This window comes from Panulirus ornatus, chromosome 65 (genome assembly GCF_036320965.1).
Source record: "Panulirus ornatus isolate Po-2019 chromosome 65, ASM3632096v1, whole genome shotgun sequence".
NCBI lineage: Eukaryota > Metazoa > Arthropoda > Malacostraca > Decapoda > Palinuridae > Panulirus > Panulirus ornatus.
In genome coordinates, this window is record NC_092288.1 from 6,976,219 (window position 1) to 6,991,669 (window position 15,451).

At 37.8% G+C, this 15,451-nt stretch overlaps 1 protein-coding gene across 5 annotated transcripts in view; it reads left to right on the forward strand.

Moving 5' to 3' along the window:
- The window catches only part of Liprin-alpha (PTPRF interacting protein alpha), a 202,353-nt gene that overhangs the window by 44,091 nt on the left and 142,811 nt on the right, over positions 1–15,451 (forward strand). For 2 of the 5 annotated variants that reach the window (XM_071658080.1, XM_071658082.1), the window contains exons 1-3: positions 1,469–1,837; positions 5,641–5,742; positions 9,785–9,949. In XM_071658080.1, coding sequence (XP_071514181.1) covers positions 1,574–1,837; positions 5,641–5,742; positions 9,785–9,949 — 531 coding nt within the window. In that variant the 5' untranslated portion in view covers positions 1,469–1,573. Of the gene's footprint in view, positions 1–1,467; positions 1,838–5,640; positions 5,743–9,784; positions 9,950–15,451 lie in introns of those variants that run through there. The other 3 variants (XM_071658081.1, XM_071658085.1, XM_071658084.1) reach the window with 2 other exon arrangements.

Genomic DNA, 15,451 nt, shown 5'->3' on the forward strand with positions numbered 1-15,451 from the left:
CTTAGTAATATTCACACTTTAATGCAGTTTCAAGATTTGCCTACAGACAGTTTACTTCTTTAACAGTTCTTCTGTTTTCCAGTAGTGACAGATTAGCTACAGTGTTGACCCTTAGGTATCTTGCACGTGCTGATTCGTGCAGCATATTTTCCACTTAGTAATATTCACATTAGGATATTACATTAGGGGCTTCTTTCGCTGAGTCCCATACACACTACCTTGTACCAACCTGTAAGAAAGCTCATCAGCCATTTATCACACTAACTTTAGAGCTTTTCCAAGTGTATTTGTGTGTATGCTCAGGTGGGTACAGGAGGACTTTTCTGTAGAGAAAAGATTTAGTGTGGATGTTGCTAGTTCCTTATATTGCCTCATTTGCATTGTGATTTTTTTTATTTTAAACTTTTTTACTATTATAGGCTTGGAAGTGGACAGTAGTAGGTGATATTAGAACATTTTTATGATATTGTTGGAGTGTGGGTGAGTCATGTAGGCCTGTATTTAGAACTGTGGAGGAATGGATCATGTTTTGCCTCCAAAAAAATACTGTACATCTCACACTGACTTGTTTCTCTCAAGTTTTTGATACATTGTCATAGTAAAATGATTTTGTTAATTTTTGAGATTTTGATGCTATCTGTTTTTCAAGTTTATTCACTTATTTTGGCAGCGTTGCTTTGCATATTTTCTGACATTTTGGTACATGTATTTTTTTGGAGATATGACATTAGTGTGGCTTATTGCAGTTAGAGTAAGAAATTCTGTTTAGAACTCGGTTTAATCACATTTATCAAATAATTGTGTTAGGGAGTATCATAAGAACTGTGACCATGCTCCCAGGGAAGAACAATATATTTGACCCAATAGTAGGATGAAGCAGAGATATTAATCTTAGAGATGGACCTGAGTGATTTACAGTGTTATGATTGCTGGTAATGGTTATGGAGGTTGATTTTTGCGCTGCAAACACCATCATCAGCAGTATATTGCCATTATCACTATGAAGTGTGAGATTCATTGTTTGGTGAAATGCTCCCAGTATTATAACCATTATCATTATTGACCAGTGTGAGCCTTGATGCTTAAAAGTGCCATCATCAGCATCATCATTATCATGATCATCATCACCATGAAGAAATGAGTCTTGGTGCTTGAAAAAGTTTTGCCAGCATTATTACCATCATTGTTATTATTAAGTGTTAGCTGCATGGTGAAATGCTACCAACTTTATTACCATTGTCATCATTGATAAGTTTGAGCTTTAGATATTTGGTGAAATGTTACCTACATTGTTACTATGAACATCAGCAAGTGTAAACCTCATTACTTGAAGTGCTACCAAGTTCTTTATCATGCCCTTCATCTGCAAGTGTAATCTTCAGTCTTTGTTGAAGTGCCCCAATATCATCACCATCACAGATGTGAGCTTGATTTCTTCGTGAAGTGCCTTCATCAGTCCCATTGTCAACAGAATCTTTGAGAGTTAGGAGTATCAGGGCTTGGCAAAGTGGCATCATCATCATTGCTGTCATCATTGAAGGCTTTGAGGAGCACTGTTCAAGTACCGTGCACTATGTCAGCCTCTTCTAATGAAAGGACCTCTGCACCTAGTGCTGTAGACCCTGTAACTCCCTCTGACAACTTGACCCTCTGTCTCATCAACAATAATAATAATAACAACAACAACAACAATAACAACAATAATAGGAGCACCCCTGCCTGTTCCCTTATCGATAACGACCTCAACTATCACAGCTTGATTAATAACAATATTGAGGAGAGCATCCGGCAGCTGGGCTGGACACATATACCTGAAAACTTACCAGTGCTTCTCCAGGTAGGTGTTGTCCTTGTCTCCTGACATCTGTCCCCTCACATTAGCCTCATTCCAACCTTCATGCCCCTTTTCCTTGCCCTTGCCCCTGCCTTCTCTTTTCTTGCATCAGTTGTCATGCTTGCCTTGTGCCAGCCCCCACAACTGCTTCTTGCCACCTTTCTAATCTGCCTTTACCATATTCACATCTCCGCACCTCTCTTCCCTGCAGTGCTTGCCCATCCACATTTTTCACATCCCTCTTGCCCCCTCATCCCTCCCTTATATCTCCTTTATGCTTGTCCTTCTTGTTTCATGATTCTTTTCATACTTGCTGATGTACCTCCCTCATGTTGGTCTGCGCTCAGACTCAGTTGTTGCTTCTCTGATCAGAAGGCTGTTTTAAGGCCAATGCATGTGGACCCATGTACCCTCCACAACCTGGCTGGTCAGGTACATCATTTAGATACTGTATTTGCCCTTTGAGATTTGAAGTTTGGATTAGGAAGTCAGTAATGTTGCTCTAGTTTCAACTCATTGTTTTTGTTCTATCTTGAATTTATATTTTGCAGTCTCCCATGCCTTTCATGTTTTTGAAAAATTGAAATTCTGAAGTTTAAATTAGGAAGTCAGTAATGCTACTTTAGTTTCAACACATTGTTTTTGTTCTTTCTTGATTTTATATTTTACAGTCTCCCATACCTTTCATGTTTTTAGAAAATTAAAATTTTTGTCTGAAGGCAGGGAACTATGCCTTCCAGAATTTTTCTTAAATTGATTTCCACAGAAGTTGCTAGTGGCCTTATTATTCAAATTTATATTGTACAATTAAATGAAAGGAATCAAATAATGAATATCAGAGGATGGAAATTGTTTGCAGTATATTTATAGGATAGGTGATATAAATAGATATGTTCAAATTAGCAGAACATCTAAATGGAATGGAGTGAAAGTCTTAGAGCATTAAAATGTCATTCCCAGTTGTTCAGATCCTTTGCTGTGTTAATGTGGGCCACACTTCCTAACTTTAGTTTTGCCCTCCCTGAGAGATGATGTCAGCAAACAGCTGTACTGTATTCTATTCAAGAGAGTGCTAGTGGGTTTTTCTTTTGTCTTGAAAGTCCCCAAGACCCAGCCCAGTATGTTTTTGGAAAAGGCAGCTATGTCCTTGTGTTCACTGAAGTTAAGATGGTCTTAGGTCTTTCGCTGTGTTCATTGCAAATTAATGGTGTCTCTGTCTCTCTTGTATGCTATACTATTTTTCTATTTTTCACTCTCCCAGTGCAGGAGGAATTGGAACATTTCCCAGTGAAAAGCAGGATATTTTTAGTAGTACAGTGGAAAACCTTGTTTATTCCTGTTTGTAGTTTCTCGGTAATATCTTTTGATGAGATCTTTAGACATATTCTAGTATCATCTACAAAGAATATAATGATGCAACTTATTTGTGTCAATTTCAATTGTAAGAATGAGGAACTGAAGGAATGTGAGCACAGTTCCCTGGAGCATTGGACATTTTACCATGGAGGTGCTAGAAATAGCTTTATTTCCATGTTTTTATTGCCACTATGATTTTATCATAGTAGTCAAGCAACTGTAAGAAAACTGATCTTCCTGTCCTGGAATAATTTTGTCTTAGAGCTTGTAGATTTTTTGATTTGATGAATTCTGTCAATTTACAGTATAGTACTTGAAAATTTTTTGTGATGTGTGACATCATCACTATTAGTTAGTAGTTTTCTTGGAATTGTTTGCTTCAAACTCTTAGCGATGATATCAGAGCAGAATTTTTGTCCGGAGGATGTATAGTGCTTATGCAAATCTTTTTTTCATTTGTTTTCTTAAAGACTTTAGTTTTTTGGATGTTAATTATACAGTAGATTGTATGGGTATGTTCTTAACTCCTGATGTCTTATGGCATGATGGTGGGATCTGTAAAGTTTATCAGTAAGAGTACTGTTTAGTAAGAAGGTTGCCTTTTTTTGTCTTTTAGGATTTTTTTCAGCTAACCAAATGCTGATTCATAATGTTTTTTAGTGTGTTGCTACTTTGGCAGTCATTTATATGTATGCCCTTTTCTGTTCTTTGTGGGCCAATGGAAATTGTAGTCAGTTTGCTTTTTGCATATGACAAAGTAGTTTGTGGGTTTTATGTCTCACTGATGGCCCTCTCTTCTTTTTCCTGGGTCTCTTATGATTATTTTTGTTTATGTTCTGTGCTGCCCTGTTCATATGACAGGTTTACTTTTCTTTGCTGGGAGGTCTACACCTTTTTAAGGGTTGCAATTTGTTTTTGTCCTGTATAGGGACATATGTAGCATGAAACTTGTCAAAAATATTTAAAAAAGCACTTTTATTGTTTGAGTTGTGGATGAATGGAATAAGATGAGTAAGGACTTGTTTAATGCAGACAGCAACATAGATTTATGAAGTTGTATGATAGTAGAGAAAGCTCAGGAGATGGGATATCATGGAATACAAATAGGTAATTGTGAAGTGTACAGTGGAGAAATTTAAGAAGGCCCTAGTACAAGTTGTACCATGTACCAGACCAGCTGGGCTGTGATAGACATAATGGCATGCAGAATGTGACTCCCAACTGCTCATCAACCATCATCCCACCTCAGCAGCTTGGGCACAGCCTGAGCTATGGGGGTGGAAGACCACAGAAGTCTATGCCAGACACATGCCAGGTATACCGTAAGAAAAGACAGTATGAACATCTGGGACCCAAAATTGTTGAATGCATTGCTTGCACTTTGATGTTTGGTGAGAAAATTGCAAAAGAGTGTTGACGAGTATGGAGATACAAAGTCTTCCAGATCAGGTAGGATGTGATAGGTATGTGGGCCCACAAGCTATAGTCTCCAGTAGCCTGACTGAGCAGAGAAGCAGCACAACAGTTTGGTCTGAGACCAAGTTTTAGGGTTATAAGGCCCTTGATAACATTTGTAAGGATATATATAGCAAGAATATACTTATGTACCCAAATTTATTTACTTGGGCTGAATTGACAGTGCAGCATATCTTAGTAGTTCAGATTCTACCTTTGTATTCCCTACGTGTCGTAGAAGGCAACCAAAAGCAGACGGAATGGGGGGGCTGGAAATCTTCCACTCCATTCTTTGCTTCAAAAGAAGGAACAGAGAGGGGGTTAAATAAGGATTTTCCCTCAAAGGCCTTTTACGACATGCATGGAATCATTCGTACACACATAAGCAGTAATATTACTTTTGTGTTGATGACATTTTATAATGAAATGTACAGGCTCCAACAGTCCCAGGCATGCAATGCTTCCCCCCAAATGGCACATTGTATTGATCTTACTATGCAAACATTTTATGATTCCCAATGACATGTGTTTCATCATTTATAAAACCAGGAGATAATATCTTTATACATTTTCTTTGCTGCTTGGGCTGTGCAAAAACATGCTATCCCCTTCGAATTTTGGTGGCTTCTGAGGAGTTAGTTTGAAAATATATGGGCAAAAGATATGGGTACAAAGCCTGAGATACCAGTGGTTACCTCCTGACTCACTGCTTCCTTATTACTGGGCCAGTGATTTTTGAATGCCATATACCGTATACAACACACTCACAGTCAGCAGCTAGGGGCAACCATTTCTGTATATAACACATTAGCAGTCAATAGGTTTATGACTTTATGTAGGAACAGAGAGAAAAAATGATCTTATTAATCTTGGCATGTACCGATACATGTACTTCTGATGGGTACTACTGATAGATAAAGGATGTATGTTGAATGTCACTTGGAAAGAAAAAAATGTAAAAATGCATATATTAATGGTATTTTTGTTCCCAACAGGAGTTTGCTACACTAACTAAGGAGCTGAATGGGGCAAGAGAGCAGCTACTGGAACGGGATGAGGAGATCACCGAGCTCAAGGCTGAGAGAAACAACACCAGAGTAAGTTACACTTGTACTTTGTGTTCCCTGTTACTTTGTTTCTACACCCTCTAATGATGCAGCAAATTTTTTTCCTAATCATATCTTCCACGTTTGTGAGGTAGCTCAAGGAACAAATGAACGATAGCCTCATTTGCACACCTTCATTTTATAATTGTTGTTTGTAGTAGACTGAAACCATCCACAGCCACCATCACAGACTATTCATTAGTTTACCATGACTTCTTTGTATGCCCTGATTCATCCATTGATAGTGCATCATTCCTCCGAATACCTCAGCCCATTGATAGCACATCATTCCCTTGTATACCTCAACCCATTGATAACACATCACTTCCCCATAAACATCATTGATACAATTTATTCTCTACTATGCATGCTTCAATACCCAAAGCCTCCCTCACTCCATGCTTCTATTTTTTTTTCATCCTAGGTGATGGAATGATGAATATGTAATATATGTGGCAACAGAGAGAAACAGTATTATTCATCGAACAAGACATGATTACTACCACATTTTGTGGCATGTAAAGTCAGTTTCCCAAAAAGGTCTTCAGGAATCATCTTTAATACGATAGTTTGCCCCAGGGTGATGCAGTCACCAGTATCAGACTAGATAGCTAAAAAGAGACTTACTGAGACTAACTGATGCAAATTGTTGTGGGCTGCACTCAATTTGTTTAGAAAATGTAAACAAAGATGACATTGGGTATATTCATTGATTCTTTTTTTTATATTTGTTGGATTTTTTTTTCAATGACATGTTGAACAAAAATGTATTGTAGAAGGCTCTTTTAAGAGAGGTTTATTCCCTATACATAAATGTGTTGTTTCTGGAATCCGCCTGTTTGAGGTTACACCACAAGTGAAAAGTCACTTTTGGCGAGGCTGTATCACTGGGAGTACTGTCTCATCCAAGAACTTCTCACAACAAAGAGTGTAGATTTCCCTGCTAATGGTAGTAGCATATCCTTGGGCTGCAGGAACCTTTTGGAAAGAAATTTCTTTCTTAGAAATACGTCCTGGGGTAAGTATCAATAAAGAAAATAAAAGGAATACATAGGTTTTACTGGGCTATGGCTTCTCAAGGTTGCATTGCGAGCAAAAAGTCACTTTTGGCAAGGTTGTATCATTTGGAGTACTGTCTTTCAAAGAACTTCTCACTCCAAAGGTGCCTGTATTTCACTGCTACTGGAAGCACCATATCCTTAGACTGCATGAACATTTGGGAAGGTCCTGGGTAACACTAGAACTCTTTTAGAAATTGGTCGTGGGATAATTGGAAATAGAATATATAACATTTCAGTGCTAAGTACAACATAACCAATACCTAAATACCTCTCACTTCACATGCCCATACATGTATGCTTACCAACTGCAGTACTTGATTAACATACTCAGCACCTCTTTGTGGAGATTTCAGTGCCTACCATCCCACCTATGAAGTGGTTTGGTGGGTGGGGTCTAGTGCTGAGGTGAGATTTTATTAGGAAGATCTTTGTTTCATTGTGTAGTCAATGAGTGTTTGTGGTTGCTAGGCAGCCAATGATTGTTCTGGATGCAAAGTTTTATGCAGTTTGCAGCTTTGTTATATGTTATATTTTCTTTTGACAGGATAGAAGAACGGGCAGGTGAGGCATAGTTTGAAGAAGAGCATAGGAATTGTTTGTAGAGGATGTTGAGAGATTCTTTTTCTTGTCCAAATCTGTTACCATTTATTGTGCTGGGATATCTGTTTTGTTTTGTTGCTTTTTTGTTGATGTTATTAGTGTAGGGAATGAATGTCATATATTTGTTTGTGATGCCTAAAGTGATTGATATTTTGTTCTGTGGGAGTGATTGACCATTGAAGGTGACTTGAAGGTGTGAATCACCCTTTGTGTTGCAAGGGTAATTGCTAATGAGAGAAGTAAAGTATCTTCAGAATATCTGATCAGTAGTTTCAGTCTAGTGGAGGCAGACTTGGCTGTTGTGTAATATGGGATTTACAGGATAAATTAAACATACGTACTAAGCATGTTATCCCTGGGGATAGGGGAGAAAGAATACTTCCCACGTATTCCCTGTGTGTCGTAGAAGGCGACTGAAAGGGGAGGGAGCGGGTGGCTGGAAATCCTCCCTTCTCATTTTTTTAATTTCCCAAAAGAGGAAAAGAGAAGGGGGCCAAGTGAGGATATTCCCTCAAAGGCTCAGTCCTCTGTTCTTAACGCTACCTCGCTAATGCGGGAAACGGTGAATAGTATGAAAAAAACTAAGTGTGTATTGCATTTTGCAGTGTAAGCTAAAAGGAGTTATAAAGAGAGACATAGGAAGAAAGTGAAGTTTTAAACTAAGCAAGGATACATCAACACCACTGGAAAATCCATTCAGAATTCAAACTTTAAGAGCTGAGTGAGATAATATGAGATGCAGATCAAGCAAGAGATGTCAATATGCATTTGAGAGAGATAGTTCAGGGATAGTAGTGAAGTAAAACAGTGGTGATGGAGTGCTTCTGATGTAGTCATGAGTCTATGCTGAAGTTAGAAATTGGTTAAGGTGCAGTATTCAGGTAATGCTGTTGTAATAATATGGTTAAGGTGTAATAGTAGTAACAAGGTGATATTCCAATGTGGCCTTCAGCAACTCAAGGGTGGGCAATTTTGATGCCTGCTCCTTTCCCTACATATTGAAACTTTGGCACTTTCTACCTTCTTATGTCTTTCCCAATAGCCATGACCTGGCACATTTCGAAAGACAGGTCTTTTACTCTCTCAAAAATTCGTAGATACTTTCCCTTGACCTTTCCTTTTTTTGTTTCATAATTCACTCTTTACTTCAATTAAGGCCCAGCCTTGATGTGTACTTTTGTCTGTGACTGGAGTATTCAACATAAAAAGAGAAAGATAAAATATGGTTTAAGTTTGACAGGTAGGTGGTAATAAGGTAGTGCTGCTGTAGGAGTAATTGTGAGATGTTTGGGATATAATAAAAAGATGATGCACATTCATTTGTGAGATGAGGTTGTAGTGGTAAGGTAATAAAAGTCAGGTAGTGCATATTTAGTGGTAGTAAAGATGCAAGTGTATCAGTAAGGTAGTGTAGGGTATTAGTAAGTGTAGATGTAACAGTGAGATGGCTTGCTTGTATTATAAGTAGTAAGGCATTACAGCTGTAATGGTAGGTTGTAGTTATAGTAGTAAAGTGCTTCAATGATAGTTGTAAGATGATGTGGCGTGAGTTCTAAGTTGGTGCAGATGTAGTTATGAGCTGATGCATTAGTAATGATGATATGTGCAGTAGTGAGATGTTGCAAGTGTAATAAAAGTAATATGATGTAGCTGTAGTATCAGGATGGTGCATTATTGATATTAAGTGGTACAGGTGTAGTTCAAGTGAGATGGTAATAAGATGTTGTAGCAACAGTAGTAGTATCACAGTTGGCATAATTGTAAGGTGATTTAGTAGTAGTTTAAGGAAGTACAGGTATAGCTAGTAATAGTAATATGATACAGATATATTAGTGAGATATTGAGAGTGTAAGTTTAATGTATGGCAGCACAGTAGTAAAGTGGTGATATTTCTTTGATAGTAGTATGATGCAGGTGGTGGTATACAGTAGTTATGATTATGGGATAGTATTGGTGTAATAGTTGTAGAGTAGTGTTTAGGTTAGGCAGTGCACTTGGGTTAGTAGTGAGATGGTGCTTTGGTGTATTACTGAGATGATGTTGCTGATTGTGTAACTGAGATGTGAAGGGAGGTTAGAAATAAGGTAGAGAAAGTGGTATACTGATAAAATGGTGGCCATTGGTAAGTTAGTTCAGGTGAAGTATTGATGAAGTGTTGTAAGTGATAAATTGTGAGGTGTTGTTTGTGGTGAGAGAGTGAGTTGGTGCGGTATTCAGCTTTTGCTTATGATTTAGTTGTAAGGTGGTGGAGTTAGTGCAGGCACAATATTTGTGTGGTGATGGAGTTGATGCAGTGATGGTAATACTTAGGCAGTGTAGTAGTTTACATAAAGTTCGTGTTTGGAAATCATTGAGCGCACCATGTTTTACAGCTGTTACTGGAGCACCTGGAATGCCTGGTGTCACGGCATGAGCGATCACTACGGATGACGGTGGTGAAGCGGCAGGCAGCCTCTCAGTCTGGTGTCTCCTCAGAGGTAGAGGTTCTCAAGGCCCTTAAGTCGCTCTTTGAACATCACAAGGCTCTTGACGAGAAGGTCAGTTTCTGTTTCACCCTTTCTAACACGGGTGTATACTGTGTCTCACACTCCTCCCTGACACTCAGTTAATGTACCTCACTCCTCATACATTTGGAGACAGCTTTATAATATGCATTAATCTTTGTTTTTGGTTACTGTGCCTCAGGGAAATTTATGACTACATGTTTGAGGCTTAACTAGTGTGTGTAAACCCAGATGTTTGTGCTTACCCCTACCCTGTTCATCTCCCTCTAACCAACAGTACCATGGTACATCACAAAACATCTCATAACATTGTTAGGAAAGTATAGAAGGGGTAAGTTGGTATCTCTTTGAATTGATGAAAAGGAAAATAGAATGGTGTCATGTGCACTCATCATTGATAAAACTTAAACTTAGCAGATTAATGGTTACTCTAGTGATTGAACCCTCCTACCCAACTGATCTACAGCACTCCAGCATCAAAGAAGGAAGAAAAGGAATGTTTTCATTTTTTACCAGTAAAATTGTGAGAGGGAAATGAATCATAGTATAAACAACAAAAGTGTGTACAGTTGTTGAATCCCTATTATGTTGGAAAAGAAGAAAAAATTGTTTGTCTTAGGAATGGGAGCAGGGTCAGATATCATTAGTATTAGATTGTTCCAGTACAGAAGTTTGCATCCACATAGTGATGAACCCACACCAGTTTGAAAGGTAAATAGGTATAGATTTATGAATTTTTTGATTAGCAAAATAGATGAGTAAATCGATGGAAAATATGTAAAGTCATAATAGAATAAAATATGAATAACAAATAGTCCAGCTGTGATGGAAATCTTCATTGGACTTCATTAAGACATTATTTGCAGGTTTTACTTCGAGAAGAAAACAGGGATTCCAAACCATAATGAGCAAAGATCTTTGCAGACACATTAGAGAAACTTTCAAGAGATCATCTCTGTATGGTAACTAGAAACACTTAATAGACACTACCATAACCAAGCCTTGCAACTTATGTTGAGATTGATAATAACAGGGAATGTGTAAAAGTTAAAGGTGATGAAAAGGAGAAGTTAAACGCAGGATGACATAACTGATACAAACAAGTTGGAAAAGAAAACTTATAAGTTGAAATCATGGAAACACCATGAACACGGGTGCACGAAAGGAGACAACTTCATTGAAAGAGGCTAGAGGTGGTCTAAATTCCCCAGGTCCAAAGTACATTGATACTGTGCATTGTCAGTATGCAGGTATGGCAAACTTTATGGGTGACATTGTTGGTATCATCTGTTAAGAAATTTTTCAGCTGCTTACTGGAAGCAGATGCCATTTTGAGAACAGGTTAAGTTCAGTAGAGGAAGGATAATGCTTTAAAGTATACTGTAGTGCTCACCACATGGTTAGGACAGCTTGATACAGACTTTGAGTTGAACAGCATAGATTGCAGTATAAGCAGTAGAATGCTAGACCAGGCAAAGACAAGAAATATTTTAGGCAGACATGGGAATAAACAGAGAGGGGCACATAGACTTCGAAAGAAATTGCACCTGATCCACAAATGATGGGAATGGAGGCCCATTGGCCATAGCCTAAAACAGCCTGACTGGTCAAAGGAGCAATGATGCAGCTTGGTTCCATAATGAGCTGCTGTAGTAGATGATCCTTCCATACCTGTGTAGGGTGTATGTATATTAATGTATTATACTTCATTAATCCTTAACCATATCTCTTCTGTTAATACTGTAGCCTTGTACGTACTGCTTTGAAATATGTTATTGTGGAGGACGGTTCCTATATTTAGCCAAAGTTATATCTGTTTGGTAATCTTGTACACTTCATTTTTAACCAACTTTGACTACATTTCCTCCCCTCATATTTTTGTGATAGTCTTATGAATAATACCTCATTTCCATCAGATAGTCTTTTATTAATTATACCTCATTTTCACCATTGTCGTTATATCTCATTGCTAATCCTAACAGTTTATTGTATGATACTTTTAAGTCTCTTGCTGTGTGACTTTCACGTAAAACACTGTACTTCTTCACTCTGACAATACATTTTTCAGATTGAAACTTATCATACATAGTACCCATACTCTTGCCTTAGAGCACCTTACAGAATTTCAGATCTAAGGGAGTATTGTTAGCAAGGTTTTTAAACTGTGAATAGTTGCTAAGAAGTGGCAATGGAGACTATTGCCATAGCCACCCCTTTGAGGGAGTTCTAGGTGGGAACAGGCATCAGAGATATAGATAGATAGAATAGCCCTTTTTATTTTGTTCATGTATAGCAGTGGCTCCTAACCTCTTTTAAGGCGCTGTGACTAGCACTTCTTTCATGCGCTTTGTGCTTCACATCACAACAGAAATTTCATTTTAGAATAGTAAAACGCTCTGAACTTGAAAAAAAAATTTATACTGATGACTCATCAATGCAGAGAAATGTGCTAGGTATCCTGTCCAACATTTCATAACATGAAATATATTTTTTTATACTTATATGCTGTTTCCTGCATTAGCAAGCCGGCTTTAGGAACAGACAGCAGAGCCACTGGGGAAAGATCCTGACTTGGCCTCTTTTTCAGTTCCTTCATTTGGAAAGAAGCTTTACATGATGGGAGAATTTCCAGCCCCCTGCTCCTGCCCCTTTTATACACCTTTTATGACCTGCTAGAGATATGTAGTTTGCTCCTGCCCCTTTTATTCACCTTTTATGAAATACAGGAAATACGTGGGTGATAATCTCTATCCTATATCCTTTTTTGATTATGATTAAGATTTGCAAGACTAACCCCATGTACCATTTGGACAGTGTTTAGGTACTGGTAGCAGTATTTGTACCACCAGTTGGGAAACACTAATGAAGAGTAAAGGGATTTAATAGATCCATAGGATACTGGTACTCATCTGCCCTTGAAGGTCTTCATAGTATCTTGGTCTTACAATATATTTTCATCCTATAAAAGAATGATCATATTTTGTCATAAACTCAATAATTCTGTACAGATTTTTGTGCTCTAGTGTTTATCAGCATTTTCCCTTTGCTGTTGGGTGTTATATGATGATGTTTCATACAGCGACATTTTACAATAGCAACATTCAAGAATATTGGCACAAACTCTTTGAATAACACTAATGCCTTGCAGTAGAGGCATTTGAAAAAGAAAATTCAGTAATCTTATTTGATATGAATGATATTCTTTTCCTTTAATAATGAAGTGTTTGAAGGTATTAGGTGTTAAAAGTAAAATACAGTTCTAACAAACTAGTTGAGTGGGAGGATGGTCTGTTCAAAGTTTAATTCTGTTACATTCTGATTTTTTTTAAGGAATGAAGTTTAATTCTGTTACATTCTAATTTTTTTTAAGGAACAGTAATACATGAAATATCGTTGTGTAATGGAAATCTGCCTTATTCATTTGAGGTTTGAGGTGTTCAAGGAGTAGGAGGGATTGTCTGAATCAGAGGAAAATAGCTACAGGATCACCCCAGAGTTACTTGAATCACCTCCTGATCAGAAATGGGACTTGCATGAGACACAAGGTACTCTCCCCGTGCTCATGGTGCTCAGTCATTTTCAGCTTTTGAGCATTATTGAGATGTTTCCTGGATTTCTCACATTCAACTCTGATAGCTCTGTAATCTGTCATGATTTGATACATAAAGTCAGGGCTTTTTATAATATAAAGAATTGCATTTGCCTGAGAACACAGGCACTGAGTTTGTTTTATGTTGGCCGAGCTGGTGCTTATCTCCAACTGGAGGGCATTGACCAAACTCTGTTTCATCTTGAAATTTCTACTGAAATTATCTTTGCGTAAATGCACAAATGTTCATATTGCATAGTTAAGTCATTGTAAATCAGTGTAAAACTATGTGTACGTGTGCAGAGAGAACATTGTGACGACACTAGAATAAGGAAAAATGTACCGAGGTGATATGCACTGGGCAGTTGTGAGTTTTCCTGATGTGTAGCAGTCTGGACCTAGGCTAGGAACTAATAGACCATTCTGTTACATTGCAGAGCTAGTCTAGTGGGTCCTTAGCTTACCAGAGAGACTAGATTTGCCTTGTAATGGACTTTTACAGAAGTTTCCATTAGATCCCAAACTTGGTCTGGTGGGGTCTAAAGAAGTCACATTGATACTTTGAAGTCCAATAAAGTGTTAAAATGGGTTGTTTACTGCACTAGACTCAACCAGCATGAGTTTTCACTTAAAGTGGAAAGTCTCCTTTGCCTAAGGTATATTTATCTTCAATGGACAACAAGGAGTACAGTCTCACTGAAGAACTCCAACTCCAAAGGAGTCCCTCTTTATCCTGTTACTGATTGTCTTGCAGCCTTGAAGCTGCAAGAGCCCTGTAAGAGGGCTCCTGGGGCAATATGATTAAAAATAGTTGAAATAAAGATGTTATGATGTTTTTAGTCATCATACTTTGTTATAATGATTTCAAAGGAAAATAAATTTAGATTTATATCCCACAAGGTCTTGTAAACTAACTTTAGATCAAAATCTCACCTGCCAGGGGTGAGCTTGTAAAAAGAATATTGTGATCTAATTTGTCCCTTCACCACAGTTATCTCACTTGTACTTTTTATATATTGTGTATTTAGAGCAAACCAAAGAGAAATGAAGTTACATACCTCTACATTGTTAAAAGCAGATAAGATTAACTTATTTTAGAAAGAAATTCCAGCTAGGCCATCCAATAGCAAGGAAGAAAAGGACTGCCCTTGGTTAGATTTAAAGTACCAAAGATTGCTTGATGCTTTAGAGGGAATCCTGAGAGAGATTTTAAACATAAGGAAGAACATGCCAGTGTGTCATTCTTAAAATCCCTGAATAGGGAAGGACTAAGTAAATTCATTACCTGTGACTTGGCATCAGTTGCTGAATTAGTTTATAATGACTAAAAATCATTCTACCTCATTCCACTCTAGCAGAGTATCAAGCCCATATCACCATCTGTTTTGGTAAGTGTCCATAAGATTATGTCTGCATAACCTGTGATATGGCGAGAGTTGTGAATCAAATAATTCAGAAGGTGATTCAGGCAAATCTAGTTTAGTAAACTGTCCTGTACTTCCCAATAACCCTCACTCCACCCCATCCCATGGCAGCAACATATCAAGTCCTCATAATCTTGTTCTTGGTAAATATCCATTAGATTTTGTCTGCATTATATGTAATGTGGCAATGATTGTTGTGTCAGATAATTCAGGTGATGTCAATAAGCCAAATTCAGATAATTCAGGAGGTGACTTAGATAAACCTAATACTCCTACTATTTTCTACTAGTAACCTTCACTCCACTCTGTCCCACTCCAACAGCTTGTCAGCCCTAATCATTATGTTATTTGGTAAGAATCCTTTAGATTTTGTCTGCATTACCTGCAATATGGCAACATTTGCTGAATCAGATTTTGGGTTGACAGAGACAAGCCTAGTTTACCTTTCTCTTCCATTTAGTAAACCCTCTCCATCCCATTGCACTCCAGTAGAAAATTCAGGCTAACACTGTTCTTTGTGTT